Source organism: Salvelinus sp. IW2-2015, linkage group LG2 (genome assembly GCF_002910315.2).
Source record: "Salvelinus sp. IW2-2015 linkage group LG2, ASM291031v2, whole genome shotgun sequence".
Taxonomy (NCBI): Eukaryota; Metazoa; Chordata; class Actinopteri; order Salmoniformes; family Salmonidae; genus Salvelinus; species Salvelinus sp. IW2-2015.
In genome coordinates this window covers 15716453-15736824 of record NC_036839.1, presented here as the reverse complement: position 1 = coordinate 15736824, position 20372 = coordinate 15716453, and the positions used below count along the sequence as shown (strand labels likewise).

The 20372-nt window shown below is 39.0% G+C and overlaps 2 protein-coding genes across 8 annotated transcripts in view; both read right to left on the bottom strand.

Moving 5' to 3' along the window:
* Positions 1-5531: 5531 nt before the first annotated feature.
* Positions 5532-6738, bottom strand: LOC111972190 (homeobox protein Hox-A1). The gene is made up of 2 exons (XM_023999086.2): positions 6075-6738; positions 5532-5965 (listed from the first exon to the last, which is right to left on the bottom strand). Exons 1-2 carry the CDS (start codon positions 6637-6639, stop codon positions 5625-5627), a joined length of 906 nt encoding a protein of 301 aa, XP_023854854.1. The 5' UTR covers positions 6640-6738; the 3' UTR covers positions 5532-5624.
* A 3045-nt stretch (positions 6739-9783) lies between these two features.
* The window catches only part of LOC111975417 (homeobox protein Hox-D3a), a 40393-nt gene continuing 29804 nt past the window's right edge, over positions 9784-20372 (bottom strand). For 3 of the 7 annotated variants that reach the window (XM_024003745.2, XM_024003693.2, XM_024003717.2), the window contains exons 2-4: positions 14272-14334; positions 11480-12020; positions 9784-11297 (exon numbers count right to left, since the gene is read on the bottom strand). In XM_024003745.2, the coding sequence (XP_023859513.1) occupies positions 10558-11297; positions 11480-11930 (1191 nt within the window). In that variant the 5' untranslated portion in view covers positions 11931-12020; positions 14272-14334 and the 3' untranslated portion in view covers positions 9784-10557. Of the gene's footprint in view, positions 11298-11479; positions 12021-14271; positions 14335-16510; positions 17470-18625; positions 18876-20372 lie in introns of those variants that run through there. The other 4 variants (XM_024003727.2, XM_024003708.2, XM_024003702.2 and 1 more) reach the window with 4 other exon arrangements.

The window sequence follows — 20372 nt, the reverse complement described above, 5'->3', positions numbered from 1 at the left end:
GTTCATAAGGAAATCAGTGAATTTAAATAAATTCATTAGGCCCTATCTACAGATTTCACATGACTGGGAATATAGATATACATATAGACCTTTTTTTACCCCTTTTTCGTGGTAGTTAGTCTTGTCCCATCGCAGCAACTCCCGTGCGGACCTGGGAGAGTCGAAGGTCAGGAGCCATGCGTCCTCGAAACATGACCCTGCCAAGCCGCATTGCTTCTTGACACACTGCTCCCTTAACCCGGGAGCCAGCCGCACCAATGTGTTGGAGGAAACACTGTACAGCTGTCGGCCGTAGTCAGCGTGCATACACCCGGCCCGCCACAAGGAGTCGCTAGAGCGCACTGGGACAAGGACATCCCGGCCGGCCAAACCCTAACCTAACCCGGACGGCGCTGGGCTAATTATACGCCGCCTCATGGGTCTCCCGTTCGCGGCCGGCTGTGACACAYCCTGGGATTGAACCAGTTTCTGTAGTGACGCCTCTAGCACTAAGATGCAGTGCCACTCGGGAGTGCAGTGCCACTCGGGAGGCCCTTGGCCTCGGMATGTACTGCCAAATTCTCTAAAACGACATTGGAGGCGGCTTATGGTGGAGAAATTAACATTCAATTCTCTGGCAGACATTGAWTTTCGCACTCCCTCAAAACTTGAGACATCTGTGGCATTGTGTTGTGTGACAAAACTGCACATTTTAGAGTGGCCTCTTATTGTCCCCAGCACATGGTGCACCTGTGTAATGATCATGCTATTTAATCAGCTTCATGATATGCTACACCTGTCAGCTGGATGGATTATCTTGGCAAAGGAGAAATGCTCACAAATCACAAATTTGTGCACAACATTTGAGAGAAATAAACTTTATGTGCGTATGGAACATTTCTGGGATCTATTATTTCAGCTCATGTAGCACTTTACATGTTGCGTTTCTACTTTTGTTCAGTGTAGTTTAAATATCAACAGTACTGCCACAGCAGCATAACATTTGACTAACACTTGATAACACTTGATTTACATRGTCATCAATATGTGCAGCAGAGAGCGGCAGAAAGACATAGAGAGGATCTGCTGCATCAATGACCCTCTGACTCAACTCCAGCCCTTCTTCAATGTGTCAGGGCAGAAGCAACACGGCTAGTTTAGACTGTAGCTAACCACCATATGCTAAAATATCCAAACAAGCCACTAGCCAGCCAGCCATATATCATGAGCTAGGAGACTGTGAATATTATGTTAAGTTATTATTTAAGAATTTATGAGCATTGATAAATCACAATCAGTAAAAAATGTAATCAAGCTAGCTAACTAGCAGATTTACATCAATCATCAACATCAATGATCAGCTGACAGCCCACCCTCTTTTCTCTATGTCAATCATAGTCCCTCACGGAGTGATGTTAACTGCGGTCACATGGGTCGTACTAGGGTACAGAAGTAAAAATCCCTGAAAATCTTCTGTTGGTGCCCATTAAAATTAGCCCCAAGTTTGCCTTGTTAAATCTTGTTCATTTTCTTCAATTAAATACCAGGACTGTGTTCTCATTAGCTGGGAATGTTGTTTGAAATGTCTGATACAACATACTTTGGTGATATCATCATAAACCTASTGCATACCCCTTAAAAATATAGGTTTTTGTGTGCATGGTGTGCTATTAGCGTYCTAACACTCATTGAGACAGACTGGTAGAATAGCTAGCATCACTATAGCCATCGCTAGCGTTGACCTGTATCTTTGACATTAATATATGTATCATTCACAACATTGGTACGGGAGCTATAATCCAGTTATAATAGTTTWAAAAAAATCTGTACCCCGCTCGTCTCCGCTTGCGTGAATTTCGTTGAAAACATCACTTAGCCATGTGGGACTATGTCTTTATGAGGCACTGTAACTAGCTTTCTTAATMTTGAGCACCTGCKCCCTGAAAGGTCTATGCACTGCCCTGATACTACTATACTTTGTACCGAACCATTATGACACATTCCAAATCCCCTGTCCTTGAGGGGGCTGAGTACATGCACTTAGGTACATGTTCTTACTGAAGGCAATCAGATCCACTCTTGGGATCTCTTCCGACGGATGGGGGTTTATCACAACCGTTTTCAGTGTTTTGGACTTTGATAATGGCTGCAGCCTTCACACCACCACACATTAGAAACCTCCGACTTAGAGGATTACAGGCTCCCGCCACATCCGTAACCACACCAACAAGAGACAGGGCGAAAACAATTGTGAATTCATCCATGGTCTTCAGCAGCATCTCAAACCATTACCTCAAAGTTCATGAGCCACTGAAAGTAGCATTACGTTTGCYAAACCTCTCAAATTTAGAAAAGCARCTTCACTCTAACTATAATTCTGCTGATACTAAAAGGCAATATGTCTGTTTCGCTTTGGCACTGGATTGTTGAAATGACTCATCAAATAGATAATATGCAGCCTTAAGCCTTTTAAAATGCTGGTAGGCTAATTATTTCAGAGGAAGAGGTTTGACCAGCATGACCACCTAGATACATAAATCAGGACGGTAGAGATCTACTGGCCTGGCCAGAACAGGTAGGCTCTCTAACCAGAAGGCTCAGCTAATACTGATACTTAAAGTGTCACCAGCCAGCYTATGATWWGRTATTTGATTACCCATTATTTAACTTGCTTTCGTGGATGGACTGCTAACTTTTAAAAAACCCAACTCTTGAATAAAGCTGTCCGTACAATAATCAATTTCTCATATCTAATGGTCACAGACTATTTTACTGAAATAATGTGTCTAAGATTACAAATGAAAAGCACACAGGATCATTCTTTATCCTGCAGACAGATTAAATTACAAACCCTGTTACTGGAATATGCACACTTGTAGCTCTCCATGAATTACAACTCTAATTATATTAGGGACTATTTTAACCAAAATAACACATTTCTCAGAATCCATAGGTGTAATTTATAGCAAAGCCAGGTTCATTTTCCAGAGTAATCCATTTCTTGGTGTAGTAGAGGACTAATATAATTATGGAAAGAAGAGCTGAGAGCCAGGTATCGCAGTCAGCACAGAAGGTTTGGAAGATAAATGAAGATGCAATTTATTCAGTCATAATTTCAAACCGAAAATGCCATTAAGGAGATCCATATTGGCATCAGCAAAGGGAAAGGTACTTGTAATAGGAAGCATTATAGACAAGGCAAGCGTTATATATTAAGGCTTATACAGTATATTTACATTTAACATTTAAGTCATTTAGCAGACGCTCTTATCCAGAGCGACTTACAAATTTGGAAAGTTCATACATATTCATCCTGGTCCCCCGTGGGGAATGAACCCACAACCCTGGCGTTGCAAGCGCCATGCTCTACCAACTGAGCTACACGGGACCATATGTATATGACCCCCATTTCTGCATTATCACTAAGTTATTCTCCAGGTAACTGTGGAATGGAAGAGTCTTTTTGGTTATGCACTTTAGATTTGCCCTGGTTGGGTTACATATAGCAATAGTTTATCATATCAGAACTATCAAATAAGAGATTCATACATTAGAAATCTAATGAATACCTTTTTATTAACAGTAAAAGAGCTGTGGAAATGCGTAGATTGACAACTGTATTATTTGACAGGGATGTGTAAAAATGTAAATAAATGCTCATTGCAAACCTTGTCCAAAGCTGACATAATAGTGAAGGATTTTTGCAGTATAGTTAAATGATCGAACTATAGGCTAGGCTTTGGCCTGTAACTATTGGTCTTCATTATTTGCATTTCTGACAACTACATCATGCTACAGAGTGAAACTGGTGGCTATGTGATCTTACGATAAATGAATACGCACCCCAACTCAAATCACACCAGTCATTTTGACAGTACATGCTGTGTTTCTTTTACCACAAAGGGAAAATGCAGTCAGTGCATCCTCACAAACAGTTCGATCYTGCTAGTCCATTGTTGAGTGCCTACAATCTTTTACCTCACCTAGGCTGTTGTGTCCCAGCATCCCAACTCTAGAAGAGTGAATATAACTCCTACTAAATCAAATTCTAGAATAGTTGCTGGGTGGTTATACAGTGCATTACATTTCCATCCCTTGGTAGGCCTATGGTACAGATTCATTAATAATTTGTGAACATGAACAAGGCCATTCATAGACTTAGCTTGCACGACGGGAAATGGGCTACAGCTTCGCTGGTCAGATTTCAACTTGATGAATTTACCAGAGMAAGGTAGACCTTTGACACACTGTTGCCTTCTTTTTATGTTTTATTTGTTTTCGTATATGTTTTCTTTCTCAATTTGGTCAGTTTGAAGAAGAAAMAAATACTTATCTGACGTCATATCCATAGTCACTTGCTCCTCGATGAGCGGGGAAGAACTTATTCAACTCTCACATAACGCGCGCGTGTGTGCGCGCACGTGCTTGCGTGTATTTTCATTGGGTTGAGTTGAACTTGTGGTGACCCAGTACCCCTAGCGAGTTCCCCACTGTGCGATCTACACAAGCTTCCTCCTGGAGGGCCACGGTCCTTCCGTTCCTCAAACGTGAGTACTGGATATCAAAGAGGGTAAATGTGGCTATGAAGAAAACCCTGGGTTGCCGACCACTTTTCCCTCAGTGTTTGCATGTTAATTCTAGGTAGCTTAATCCTTACCACAACTCTAGTAATCAAAGACTTTCAAAGACTTTATGTTGTTCTGACAAGGGTCAGAAGCTTTCATTGTAAAATTAAAGATGGGTAGGGGGTGTAGTCCTAACATTAGCCTTTAGTTGTAATGCGTTTGCCACACAAACTCTGCGTGAGCAACACAGTACAGGTTTGTAACGAATTTTGACACACACTGAACTTTGTTTGTAGTTGAAAATGGACAAACCATTTGCAAAATTGACATTCGTGAAAGGTGTGTTTTCAATCTGAGACGAAATACAACATGATAAAATGTCGATATGAGTTATATGTATTTTATTAATTGCTGTCACTTCAAATGGTATGACTGCAGTGACTCTTCAATGATGCTATTATACTCAACAATCGTATATTTAAACCTGAGCGTTAGTGCATTCTTCAGCAGACTGAATAAATATCCTGAGCACAACCTTACACCATGACTTTTAAATAGAAAATATTTGGTTAATTCAGGGTAACATAGACATACAGTACATGGGTAGTTAGAAAAAAGACTGTATAGCTCATGATAGAAGTCGGAGAGTAGTTTGAGAATGACGTAAACTTAATTGACATTTTATTAACAATTGCATCACTTCTAACACTTCGGGGCTTCCCCCTGCAAACTTCTGATTCACACTTGATTTTATAAACATAATCTTTATATAATAAGGCATTTGGTTTAATATTTGGTTAATTCAGTGTAACGCTTCGATCAGTCATCAATAAGTAAGGCAATTATAGGTCAAGACACAAACAGTGGCCCTTGATTGAAACTTCACAAACAATTTCATTCACAACATTTTGGAACTTTCCCTCCGTCGGATAACTGAACAAAATGCTCAGTGTTTATTCTTAATGTCATAAAATACATTAGTGCAATTAGTGAGTGTATCGTATTTACAACAGATAAGAAAAGCCTAAGGTGACAACAGAAATCTGAGTCAACCACAATGATGTGCTCAACCCCATCCAGTTATCCGCTGTGGGAGAGCGTGATGGGGGAGCAGGGAGGGGATGAAACTGGAGAGTTGAGTTCTGATGATGGGGACGAGTCCGAGTTCTTCGATATGGGAGGCACGCACATCCCAGTAAGGCCTTCTTTCTCTCTCTTCTTTTGTTTCATTCTTCTGTTTTGAAACCATATTTTCACCTGGGTTTCATTCAGGTGCAAACTATGGGCTATCTCAACCCTTCTTGACCTGGTGAGATACTTGTTGAAATGAAATTCTTTTTCTAATTCTGTTAACTGCTTGGTTGTGAAATTTGTTCTTGGAATTGATCCGGCGTTCGATAATCCATATTCAATAGCTTTACCTGTAAAATAGTCAAATAACAATGTCAGGTTGAGTCTTTATAGTCAGTTAAAGTTAATCAATTATATGTTTTATTTTTAATTTTCAATTATAGAGTAGCATTTACTTACTGATTTTGGGGTTGCTTCTTTTGATTTTCATCCAGTCAAATGTATTTGCCAAAACTTGCGGCTCCTCTTGCCTAGGACCAGTTCTTGGACAATTCTCATGGGATGGTGATGCATTCTGATGACTGGCATTGACGAATCCTCGCGATATCTTTATGCTCTGCCACTGCTGGTTTGTTTCTCTAATATCGTGGTAGTAGGTCTCTGTGGGATGGCTGGGGAAAGGACCGTTTCCTGAATATGCCGGGTTCACGCACTGGGTATGCACCCTGTTCTGTTCCACGTCGTTGTAGCATCCATACGCCAAATTATAAGCAAGTCCCTGATCCACGTAATTGCCATCAGATACAGATGCGTCGCTATCGCGTGGCACCTTAAACACACCTTGATGATGCACTCCTCCTGATATCGACCGACTGCTGCTCTGGTGGTCCAGCATACCTGACGAAAGTCTCCCAACTATCTCCCCGTGGTACTGAAGTGTCCCTGGTTTGTGTTCGTCGTGACAGAATTTCACAGGCAATGGCATCATGTCGCCTTCCGAGTAGAAGTCTAAATACGAGCTCATGTTGTCCCTTGGAAATCGGCGTTGTAAATCCACCAGAGGTTAATGATTTCCAGCGCCCCTTGTCCTCATTAGTTGGCCTACTGTACTTCCTGGCCCAACATGTAAATATGACCCACTACTGAGCAGGCGTGGTCTGGGCCCCTTTTATCCAATCAGGGCCACAAAGTGGAGTACCCAAGTGAGCTGCACTTAACTTCGTTCCCTACGGACCGGCAAGGATGTGCATGGACTATAACTCCCAAGTACTTTCCATATAAATGACGGATACACTGTGTGTGTCATAACAAGAATCATTGTTTGTGTTATAATGTGTATATAAGCTCATGTTTAAAGTTATTGTGAAGTAAACAGGAATGGGTTGGTTTTAGACATCCAACGTTTTGTTATTGTAATCATTATTACCCGTTTTATGTGTGGAAATGTAATAGACGCGCTGGCATGCCTCTACCACCACTACTACTATTAGGCCTACTACCATAACAATAACAAAAAACTACTCCTACTAGGGCCTATACTACTAGTAACGATAATCAATAATGACAATATCATATTTATTTATAGGCCCATATGATACGTTAACAGGGAGGCAGTAAAATGTATATCTATTATAATTTATTTATTCATAAAAGTTATACGGAACAAGTTAACGTTGGCAGTATTTCTGTGTCAAAACAAACTGTTTGACACATTATCATGTTCACAATACATTTTTTATTGTTTAAATACATGCCAAATTCCACATACAGTTTTTCAGAAGTAGGCCTAGTGACCACAAAGCATGCACAGGCCTGACCACAAAGCATGCACAGGCCTGCACCGCAAATGCCGACAAGTGACTGAAATGATGAGGGTCCACGGATATATGACTAGCCATGCACAAAACCCCCCTTTTGATAGAAGGATACTTAGCTATGTATGTTCAAGTGATAATGTGCCGCCCAGATACACACTATGCTGACAGCCAAGTACTCGAATGCCTCCTGAATAGTACAGTTTCTGTCACCAATATCAGATAGGGCTACCAAATACAATTTCGAGATATATGAGAATAGTCTAAAATAACATTGTGGGACTTCTGTACAATAACTAATTGTAACTTATTTGAACCATATGGAGACAGGCCTATGTTTACAACCATGTGAGAGGGGGACTGGCGGAACTACAGAGAAAGTTGCTCTTGGTTGATGCTGTAGCGTGACCTATGATAGGCTACACCTGCACACTCTACTGCACACTCCACTGTAACAAAAAATTAATTTCCCTCTTAATTTCCTTTGTATTAGCTATAAGCTCCATAATAATCTTCCAATAATTAACTGAAGAGTATGCTTGAATGTCAAACATATTGTTGACTAAATAAAATATATGGGCAAACCATCCCAGGGCCATTACCCATCATTAACCGATTAACGTTATGGCGCACGTGGGCAATCTGTTTCACCTTTATGGTGTGTCCATGTCATATATAAAACGAAAATATCACTGAAGGAATCATAGGTGCCAAGTACCCTTTATGGAAGGATCAAACGTACATTTAATCTTAATTCACTCGTTGAATCCTCATTTGAATTTGCTTCCTTCTTTGGAGAGAGATTTATTTTTGGCTTTACCCCATTATAATAGCTCCAGCGTTGGTTGGGTGCTGTGCGCAAAGTCCATTATATCAAGGTATCAACGTCATCGTTATCTGGATGGAGAAAATGTATGAGGAAAGATGAAAGGACAAGCTCACCGAGGGTTAAAATGGCCGCCATCCACCGTGTCGAACAAGATGGTACTTCAGTGCCTCTGATGTAGGGCATACAATCAATGTAATTAAAAGGCTGAGATTCTATTTTACCATATTAGAAAAATGCAAATTATTAATCATGTGCTATAAACAGCTTTCGCGAATTACTTTGGTTTAATTTAATTCAGACGTTGAATCAGTCTATAATGCTTTTCTTATCTGAGGAATTGAATGCATTGAACACATTTCCAGACCCACTTACTTTCTCTCGACGCCTCTAATGATACCTTCCGTGGCTCAGATTCGTTGTCTAAGCGCTCCCTCGTCCCTCTCATTCCGTGATATTTATTAAGCCAGGGCTGTGTGCTCTTTGTACATCTACCAAAGTTTGGCCTCTCAGTTAGAAATGTGTTCCTAGAATTTGGAATGCAAATGCTTTGTTCACAAGGAGGTGGAATCAGTGTGGAGTCTGAAAGCGACGAGTTTTTGATTAATGAGCTTTGAAATGTTCTCTCCAGTAGGAAGAAAGGATGCGGGGCACTCTGCTATAGATGCCTAGCTCAACATAGCCTATCGCTGCTGCGTCCTTCCTTTGTCACTCACTAACGTTGAACAGACTACTGTAGAATATTAGGCCTATACTGTGGCCTATGTATTTTTCCGATTTACCAATATTTTGTTACGTAAATATTTTCTTAGTGCTTTTCAAACGTAAAAGAACAGCCCAAGTGCTTTCTGTTGTTATACGCCTATACAGTATGTGGACTTGTTTAGCCTACAGTTTCAAATAATGACATATTGATAAAGGAAAATCCTCATATAAATGTAGAACGTGTGGTCTGCTTCACGATAGACTGTGGTAATAAATCTGCAACTTTGAGATGAAATATACTTTTCGGAAACAAAAAATAATTAGAAAAAGCAAATGAATTAGCCTTCTCTGTCAAAAATTGAGCTTACATTGTGAAGAATATAGTCTTCCTGCGCAATTTGACTTCAGGCCTAACAGGAGTGTCTGTGAGTCATGGAAAATGTGCATTTCTTCAGCATCAAGCAGACATACACGGTATCTGGTTACTCTTTCGATTCAATTTCACTCTCCCCACATATGAAAAACTGATTTGATTTAAACGACGAGACATGCCATTTCTTTGTTAAGACTATAAGCCTCTATTTACTATGTCATTATACTTCAAAATGGTTGCAATTTCATGTTTCTATGTGTGTTATGTGTATCAATAACGGTGCTTTTAATCCATTGTATAAATTTAAGCACTTTATTTACAAAATGTTAAACACAATAAAATATAACATTTTCATATCATTAGCGTTTCATAAATGTATGCATGGACAGTCCAACTGATGAAATAACTATGACGTGATATGAAAATTGGCAATGACGACAAATGACATGCTGGTGTGTTACATTTTTATAATATTCGGTATTTCAAAAGGCTACATATAACTTTGTTTTTCATAGAGGCATTGACACAAGATAAATCATGAAAAATGCCCCAATATTCCAAGATTTACACTTAGGGGTTTCTACTACAACAACATAAAACCACCAGCCATTGAAACCATATCTTAAAACTAGCATTCACCAAAAACCTGTGTACCTATTGAAGGGCTATGATGTCAAAGTCTGTCGAACTATGTTGCATAAATTCTAGATGTCCATATAAATAGGCATATATGTAAATTATAAATAATGTGTGATACAAAAATCGTTAAATAATACATATAGGAAAGGAGATAAATGCAATACAATCTTGGAAAAATAAATAAGACGCTTCAAATTTAGAAAATTTGAAATTAACAAACAGACACCTTAGAGTTTTTTTTTCTATAAAATCCATCCCTATAAAGATGGGTGACTACTGTCAGATCTACAGGACTTACCTTCAAGTAATGTTATGACATTTTCAGTCCCCATACTGCGCATTGCACTTCAGAAAACGAACAACTGACAAACAAACGGTCTCCCCTACGCATCCTCAACAGTCAAGAAAAATGTACCACAGCTATTCTTAGAAAATAATTACACAATAGCATTAATAGTAATATCAATAATAATACTGGGTAATACATATGACTCACTTGTAGTGTAATCATATAAATTACTTTAGACTAGTGAGGTAATAAAAGAGCGTAACATAATTTGGGCACACAGATGGAATCCTCACAAATTACAAATGCGTTAGTTTAGGCGCTTCCTGAATCCTTCCCTGAGACGCATGGTGAGAGGTGAGGTCTGTGTATGTGGGATGGGGGTCACAGGGTCCATGGTGGTGGTTGCCTGGAATCTGAGCGGCACAGCTGTAGTCCACGCTGGCGGATGAGGGATGAGGGAGATGGCCGAGGTTGAACATGGGGCCCGAGGCTGGCATGGAATCAACGAAATTTCCCCCAACGTACACCGGACTGCCTTGCAAATTAGCGTTGGCAAAGCCACCATTGCCTTGCATGCTGTGGTGTTCGTATTCGGACCCCGGATACCTTTTTTGTTGCGGTATGCAACCACCTAATGGTGCCGTGTAKGCWGCCAAGCCGTACATGTTTTGCTGMGGTTTGGKGAATGAKGGGGGCGASGGKGCYTCATAGCTGAMYCWGTTTARATTMACAGAATATCCYATGTGATTTGGGCCACTTAATGGWGGGCTTCTGTCCGGGGAGTGTCCGATSGGAGAGTGCATTATCCCCTTAGCCTTCTGATCCTTTTTGTARTTCATCCTTCTGTTTTGAAACCAGATCTTTATTTGGCGCTCAGTGAGATTCAATAAATTAGCCATCTCCACTCTTCGGGGACGACACAGGTACCGGTTGAAATGGAACTCCTTCTCAAGTTCTACAAGTTGTGCACTGGTGTAGGCAGTTCGGACCCGTTTGGAGGCTGGACCAGGAGGGCTTTTTTCATCGCAGGACTCACCTAAAAATACATTGTAAACACCATAAGTCTCTTTGTGTATTATGAATGATTTACCATAGGCCTCCTCAGCTGCCTAAAATGACCAATGCGTACAGTAGAATAATGGCAATTTTACGCACGCAAACGCACCACCATGTCCAGACGAATCATGCTTTAAACACACACACACACACATACTGTACCTTCTGCGGTTGCGCAATTGTTGTTGTTGCTTTTCGGTTTGGCGTTCGATCGCGTCTCCTTCATCCATGGGAATATTTGTTTGTTAATGACTGGGGTGGCAGTATTTGAAGCATTGTTTGGGGGAGATTTCTTCTTCTGAGATGAAGTGTTGCTGGAGTTAGGGGATGATGCCGACAATGGAGGTGCCTGCGGCTGTTCACCAATACTCGACTGTTGGGTGTTTCCTTGGCTGCTACTTGGTCGCATGCAGTTTCCATTCATGTCATTGTCTTTATGAGTTGGTGGCCGTACAGTTGTGGTTTGTATTGGACAAACTGGACCCTGATAATCACTCTCAATGTTAGAAGTGGGGTAGGGCTGGTGAGATGGGCCATACATATATGAGTCGGATTTGGGGTAAGAGTAGCTTCCAAAAAGTCCAGAATTGTCGTAGTATGTAGCTTTCTGCATTGTGAAGATTCAAACCAAGGCCCTATCCAATGGCATGGGTGTTCTTGTATCACGTGATTGGAGTTTCCCACCGCCTATGTATTCCTTGACCTACGAAGAGAAGAGTTGTTAGGCTCATAATGCAGGCAATATGAATTGAACGTGTACTAAATCACGATTGAGCATACACTGTACTCTGGATTGAAAAATAACCTTCCATCAATAAACCGAACATTTAGTAATTTTCTTAAGATTCCTGAAGTCTGGTGTTGTTTTCAGTATAAGTCCAGGCCATATTACAAACAAATACAATCATATTTGATCACGTGATCTATTATGGAAAAAACACCAAAAAAATGCTGTTTTGTAATAGTTATAACTTCACTTTCAAAACTATGCCTTCTTTAACTATCAAATCATCAATAGGCCTTCTTAACCTCTCCCTTTTGAACTATTTGGCATGTTTGGCACAAAAGAGTTAACGTTTAACTTTTGTCAAAAGATCAAAAGATCTTCTTGAATTACTTAAGAAAATAAGCTGAATCAGCATTTGGTTACCCACACAATATTCCTTTCAGTAGCCTACCTAATCACAAACCACCATCAGCTCTTACGCTCTTGCCTTTTTAACACACCAACATGTAATACGACTTCTCTCGATTTATTTGGAAATCTGATTTATAGACGAAATCTCGTTTTGTTTATTTGTTGTTAACTTAAGTCCAACATCTCGCGCTCCTGTACGTTTTTTTATATTTTGAATGCTACATTCATAACCTTATTCAAAAAGCAATTATTAAACCATGAAATTATTTTTTTTAAATATTATCACAATGCACGTGTGCTAAGGGGGGTTATGATGCTAAAAGAAGTGCAATCCCCTCTCCCTGTTTCTCACCAAAAATATTGGGGTGGTCGGAATGGGTGGGATCCCTATATGCTAATTATGTGTGTATAAAACAAATGCATCGGTGTCAAAACGTTGCTCTTGAATTCTGGCACCCTCATGTAGCCTGTAATCAGTAAGCCTATATTTAGACTGTAGCTAGCAATCTCCCAGAGCCTAAACTACATATAAAAACGATATTGTTTTCACCCAACATATCTCACTACTTTTGGAAACGATTTCACATTCAATTCTTGACATAAGTAACACACTGAATGACCAAGGCATGCATGGAGACAAACTAATAGCCTACAGTAGTTGAATCAGTCTTCCCTGAATGTCCGCGCGTGCATATCAATGCACCTGTCATTGTGGACCGCAGCGAAATTTATGACTGCAAATGTTATGGTCGTAAACGCCTTAGAGAGGAATGAAAAGAAAATCACTCCTCAAGACTTGCCACCCTCAGAAGTGTAAAACTAAGCGTAGGAGGAAGGCAAGCTAAAAAATGCCATACTCTGCAAGTTCTGCAGCAATAATAGAGAGGCCGTTTATATAAATCGAGCCTCAACAATCATTCTACATTGCCGCTACTACGCTCTCGCAAACGCACGTTTGAAATCGCAGAAAATGGAATCATTTTGTTTATAAAGAGGACCATCGTAACTGACGCAAAAGTGGACATATTCCTGTTTGAAATTCGTATTGAGGTGATGGGATGACTGGTGAATTCTGTTTTGATTTTAAATGTTACTTCTGAATGTCCCACTGGGCAAAAATTGGTTGAATCAACGTTGTTTCCACGCCATTTCAACAGCAAAATGATATGTGATGACGTTGACTCAACGTGGAAAACTTATTTGAATTGCAAAAAGCATACGGGAATTTCGTATTTTTCCAAAACCCCTACTTTTCACCTAGATCCTATGACATTGAGAAATGTTTTTGTTGATTTCACATTGAATTTACGTTAGTTGACAACTCAACCAAATGTAAATCCAAACTAAACGTTGAAATGACATCTGTGCCCAGTGGGGTATGTATATTTTATAACCAACTAGTGTGTGGATATGTTCCCTATGCTCTGTTTAAACAAAGAAATTATCAACTTCTCAGCCAGAAATTATGTTCTGTTGCAACTTGCATCTGACCTTACTCTGCATTCTTGCATGTCAAGATGATGAACATTCTTCAATGTTTAAAGGATAAAGTGCATGTTTTAAACGAGCCTCTGGTAGACTTGGCTATATTGGCCTACAAGGGAAACTGAACATGCTAATCCGGAGCATTGAATTAAACAGTGGATTTTATCATCTAGATCATCTGTTTATCTTTACATTTGACTTAACTTTACCTATTGAACACTGTTTTTTGAGAATAAAAAAATGATATAGGCCTATGCATGACACGTACAGGCTTGTTTTCTATATTTGATGTGAATATGTAACGGAAGTTCATTAAATAAATGCTGCTCACCGTATTTTATGCAGATGTGTGTCGTATTTTTCTTCACGTGCTCATCATTACATCCACCTCGACCTGAAAGCGAAAACAATACATGGAGTTTCACAAAACTGTTTGAGCACCACCATTTCCTCATTTTATTGGAAGGACATTGGATTACTGTAGTGTAATCATTTCATATAACAAATTGCACCATTTCTATTGCTTAGATGTTCTGTTGAAATGCCATTGTAGGCCTACTGGTTAATTTTTTTTACAGTGAGAAGTTGATACAGCACCATAATTAACTTCTATGAACAAGTATCTATTCTAATCATTATAAGAGCATACACGAGAAGAAATGGGACAATTCAGCAACGACAAATTCCAACACATTATTCTTTATTTTTAAGGCATTTTAAACCGAAAATGTAGTTCAGTGATGGAGAAGAAAATCTTACAATGAAGATTCTAAACAAAGAAAGAGCTGGCCAAAATATTTAGCAGTCATAAGCCTTTTGGCTGACCTTTGGCTTGTTCAGCAATAACTCATAGATTAATGAACAACGAGCGGAAGGCGTTCAAGAAAGTCACAATGAAATCCTAACCACAGTACTTTTCACCCGTTTTTTTAAAAGCTGAAACACTGCCTGACGATGGGACACATGGCCACATTTGAGGAGATAAACATCAGAAATAAGAAACTAGTCTGTAGGCTACTTGATGTAAGTTTTAACTATGCTTTACTTAGCTATCTGTAGACTAACAGAACATGATTGAGAATAGCACATGTTATCATTGACATATAGCCTAGCGTGTTTTAGAAATGTGCAGAACTCCGAAATTATGTTGATGTCGAAGTCGATATGTTTTGAGTGGATTTGAACGTGTATTGTTACCACATGTTGTTACTACTCTGGCCAGACATGAACGTCTTTTCAGACAACAATGTTTCTCGCCTACGCATTGCTACGGTAAGTTTGGTATATACAATGTCTGCTTGTACTTCATCGTTTTCTTTGTGTCCATTGTGCGCTTTGGATATAAAGTTGACTTTAAAGATGGTTTATTTTGAACGTTTACTTTAGTAATCAAAAATAACCAATAATATCCCTTTTGTGCATCCCTGGGCTGGGAAGCAAGAGATTATATAATTAACTAATTGTTCATACTTAAACATGTGTATAAAGCTAAGGCCTATAGCTTTTATGAGCTTGTTAATTTGGCTAAATTTAAGACGAATTTGAGGATAAATCCTCCGAATTATTGGATGTGTTGTTTTTGTTATTGTAATTTGATTCTTATCGCTAGTTTGGCAGCTCTTTATAGCTTCCAGGCATGTTTCCATTAAAATGTGTTGTCACTAGACGCACATTCTAAACTAAGCATACTTTACAAATATTTACTTGGAATACATTTGTTTAAATTCAGTATTTGTCAGCCAGTCATATTTCGTTATCAAAGCGCAGTAGTAGTCAGACAATAGTGAATTACAATCATTCATAATGACTTGAACATATATTAAAGTCAATAACATAAAAGGACAAATCAACCTGAGCACTATTCGAACAATAGCCTATTGTTTAGACCTGTTCTTAATTAATATTTGATTCTCAAAGGCCTATAAAAAAACCATTTGATATTTAGAATTATCAATAACTTCACGAAGGAATCATGTAGCCTAAGTAAAAATGAGTGCAGAACGTCAACTGAAAGTGTTTCCTATAGCCTATGTTATTTAAATGAAAAATACGTCTATATCTATTTATATATTTCTTATTTACAAATGGAGAAATCCTGAAAGTAGTTCTCAAACACAAATTAAAACAATTGAATCCATTCAAAATATTATAACATTTGTAGGTTAACAAAGCCATATAGCTGAATCCACATAAATCATGTCTAACATCACTGTGACGATAAGACAACAAATTAATGTGATTTACGATCTAACAACCTAGGAGTCAGAATGAAAAGTTCCTCTGCTTCTTTTTCCTTTTCTTTTGGTCAGTTTTCATCAAACTGCAAAATCAGCTGAAAACCAATTGTCAAAATACGTCTGTCCAAACTAACCTTTCAAAGTGGTTGCTCAAAATTGTGAACCTGTCTTAAAATCGTATCTAAGGTCCATAAGACTTAAGCTATAAGCGTAGTTACCGAAAAGAGCGACATTACTAAAGATCAACTCCTTTGAATGGAATAAATCATATTTATTCTCTAGCATTATGTAAAGCTATGGTTAAAGGTTGTATTTTGCCATACAATTGCTTACCTGTGAATCAATTTATCATATACTCGTTTCTTAGTCTCAATTCCTTTCCCTGCAGTCTCTAGAATATATCCTTCACCCTTTGTCTGTAGACAATACTGTCCTAAACCTGATCTTGCGGTTTTTCAGACATTTCCATATACCAATGCAGACAGTATTCCCGATAGAATGGAAAGACTCACGCTCAACTACCAATAAAAAACGATGAAGGGATCCTTATTCCACCCAAAAAAATCTGGCAATCATCTCCCATTGAAAAATACAGGTTTTCAGACACAGTCACCGAAATGAAGCTATCATTAAGATTTTTGGTGTTTCAGGAAACCTTTATGATGACAAATAAAGGCACTGCCTTAAAATACAAGCATATTTGTTCACGTGATCGGGATGTTCTGATTGAGGCTGCTTCTGCAAGCAAGCCTTAACTCCCAAATCCTTTTTTTAAATGATGGCGTTTACATTTCTTTATCTCTGTGTCCATAGTGAAAATGCTCAACTTGCGATATGATTTCATTCTGGTGATGATTTTGTCTTCTTCTTTCCATTGTAGAAATATAATTAGATGTATTATTTGGTCAGGTTACATGCATACTATGCCAATTTAATGACACGGGTGGCTATTTAGTCATCTTTAAGAGATAATACATACATACAAAGTGCATTTCATGTTTACCTGATTATATAGCCCTTATACGGTATTTTGGTAATATTTGATTTCTCATAAAACTGCTGTTGAAAGAGAAATGAATTACTAAAAATACAACCTTTGATTAGAACCCTAATGTAGTTTTGAGAATTCTGTATAAATGTAGGGTTCTGAACATAATTTCTGATACAGGATTGTACATTTGGACGTGTACTTAGATGCATTGAAACTGCTATCATATTGTTATCACAATTGTTTAAAAATAAAACGTATTTTTACATCAACAATATGAGATGTGAGATGTGCATTTTAGAATGTTATAAAATCTATTGACCAATAGTAATGCATGAGAAAAGGCCTGTGGAATTGTATAAAAATAAACCAATTTGGAAACCCTTTTGTCTTCTGTGTGTCTGCTGTGCTATTTCTCATGGTGTTCGGCCGTACGGTAGCCTGCTATTGAGCCTGAACACATGCAAGGAAAGTCGTATTTTCTGTTTCAGTCACTGTTTTCGATGTAAATAACAAAACGCCTTCAAATGACAATTCGTGAGCTCAAAAACCAACTGGAAGATGGAGATTTAAAGCCATAAAAGACAGCGGGGAAGCTGGCCGAGAGGTAGGCCTATCTTGTACTGAGGAAAGGATGCAGGACTACTGGCGTCGCAGCATATGTTCATGGGGTAATAAAAGTGAAAGATTTACAGTGTTCGCCCGGCCCCCCAACAGCCTCGCACCCTTTCAGGAATTACAGAGAATGATTTACAACGAGGCAGATAACTGTCAACCTGCTCAAACACTACTTTTACTACTCTCAGAAATACATTTCGAATTATGCCCCATCAACAATATAAACAATGTTAGCAAAGGGGAGTCATCAGAGTTCATTCCAAAGAGATATATTCTTACAACGTTTCCGATTTTTTGTTTTTACATTATGCAGGTAGCTGGCGTGTTATCCAAAGAATAGTCTAATATAAGCTTTTGTATTATGACATATTGCACTTGTACCACTTTGAAATGTTTTTCATCTTAACACTCTGTTTACATTTTGTAACAGGCAATTTGGTGTAAACCAATAACTGAGTTGCTCTCTTTGGTGATATTATAAATCACAGAGGCCCTAAAATACAGCCCTCAAGAACGAACTAGAACTGCCCAACAGTGCTGCATTCATTCTGCCCACACATTCATAATCACAACCATTTCACACAGTAAAGGTGGCTGAAAATATTTATATTTTGTACTTACTTGCTAAGAAACATAACACGGATCTTAGTTGTAAAATATTACCACTTTATAATATCGACATTGTCCTCTTGGTCTATTTTTTCATAAAAACCACAGCACTGAAGAACCCATAACAAGTTCAGCCTGTCTAAGGCGCACTCATCAAAGGGCGCTATTTATCAAATATCTGACAGATATGGTCATTTACCATCTTACTCAAAAAAATAATTTAAAATATTTACCTACCAAGCTTCCATTGGTTGAGATGCTGTGCTAAAGTGCTGGCTACAGTTGCGTTGGGTATCGGAGCGTTTGGATATTATTTTCTTGGGATCTCTTCAGTTTTCAAGTCTGATAGAGTCCTCGCGATTAATGACGACGCCGTGTTTCTAGGGGACGTGCTGCATTAATTATTTAGACAATCACGTGGTCAGAAATAGAGAGAGGAGCGGTATAGACTCCGAATTATATCTTTGAATGCAGACAGCACAGTTTAATATATCTTAAAGGGCTGTCTCGCTTGGCGAAGACAGTTTCTGCGAACAGCAGGAAATCAAATATGGCCGTTTGAAAGCCATTGTGAGCGCGGCAATGGTGTATAGCATATTCGGTGCAGTGTCATTGAAAATGGCACTGCTTATGGCTCTCATTTATTGTGTTCAGACATGTAGGTCAATGCACACTGCACATTGTCGGGCAAGTACTGAAATATGATTGCTTTTCTCAAACTCTGTGTTACATAAAATACATTTTATGATTATTCCCATGGTCATTTCAGTGAACAAGAGAGACAATTTACATGTTTACATGCCTCATAGGTCCACTGTGGAAAAGAAACATGAAAATATAATATTCAGCAATCCATTGGGATAGTCTTGAAAACACACGTACAACAACATGGGTTGCATGTAGAACTGTTGTTTAGCCTATGGTTAGGCTACATAAGGATTTTTTTGGTCAGAGTGAAGTTGGTGCAGTTTTCTTTCTTTTGCAATGACATCATCATGCTTGTACACTGAAATATATGTGGTGGCAAACTGAAGATGAATAAGTGTAAGTGACACAAGGCTTCCCCAGCTAAACTTATAAGGGAGTGCGCGAAAATGTGAGGACACATGCACACCCGTGCACGCACGCACGCACGCACACACGCACACACACACACACATAGAAACACACACACACACACACACACACACACACACACACACACACACACACACACACACACACACACACACACACACACACACACCACACCCACCAACACACACACACACACACACACACACACACACAAAGATAAACAGATAAGCACTCAAATGAAACAAGTTTTAATCCAAGCATGAACATTTTATTTGATCACAAATATAATCCCACTGATCCTACATTCATAAAACCTATGGCACTGAATCTAACATTGATGTGGTTAGGGGCATCATTTTTTCAAACAAGCACAATTAAGTAAAACGTTGTCTGCGAGATGTGTGGTCGAACCCAACCCATAGGCTAAATCCTAATTTGAGGTATCGACTCGTAACCTTTGAGTAAATCATGGGTTGATGTCAATGAGAGACATGCATGAAGTTTGAGTTTGTGGGTGTATCGCAAGTAAGCCCTATTCCAGGTTCTTGATGCTTTGCTATGGAACCCAAATGTTACAGAATGCCTCATTTTACACATTATGGAAATATTGGGGGTATCTGATATTTCACGATCACGAAAGCCACACAAGACCTAAACTGGGAAAGACAGCTGTGTGTGTTTTTGTTGTGTGTGTGTGTGTGTGTGTGGTGTGTGTGTGTGTGTGTGTGTGTGTGTGTGTGTGTGTGTGTGTGTGTGTGTGTGTGTGTGTGTGTGGTGTGTGTGTGTGTGTGGTTGTGTGCGCGCTTAACTATTTTATTCTGACTCAATGGCCCAGCATGAACCTCTGAATACTTGATAAAGAAATCTATTGACAAACGTGAGTGCTCTGTGCCACCATAATGC

What these genes read in the sequence shown, in the direction of transcription:
- LOC111972190 (XM_023999086.2), bottom strand. Translation starts at nt 6,639, where the DNA reads ATGAGCTCGTATTTAGACTTCTACTCGGAAGGCGACATGATGCCATTG. An exon ending in AAGAAGCAACCCCAAAATCA is followed by an intron (nt 5,966 to 6,074) that starts GTAAGTAAATGC and finishes ACTATTTTACAG; the next exon opens with GTAAAGCTATTGAATATGGA.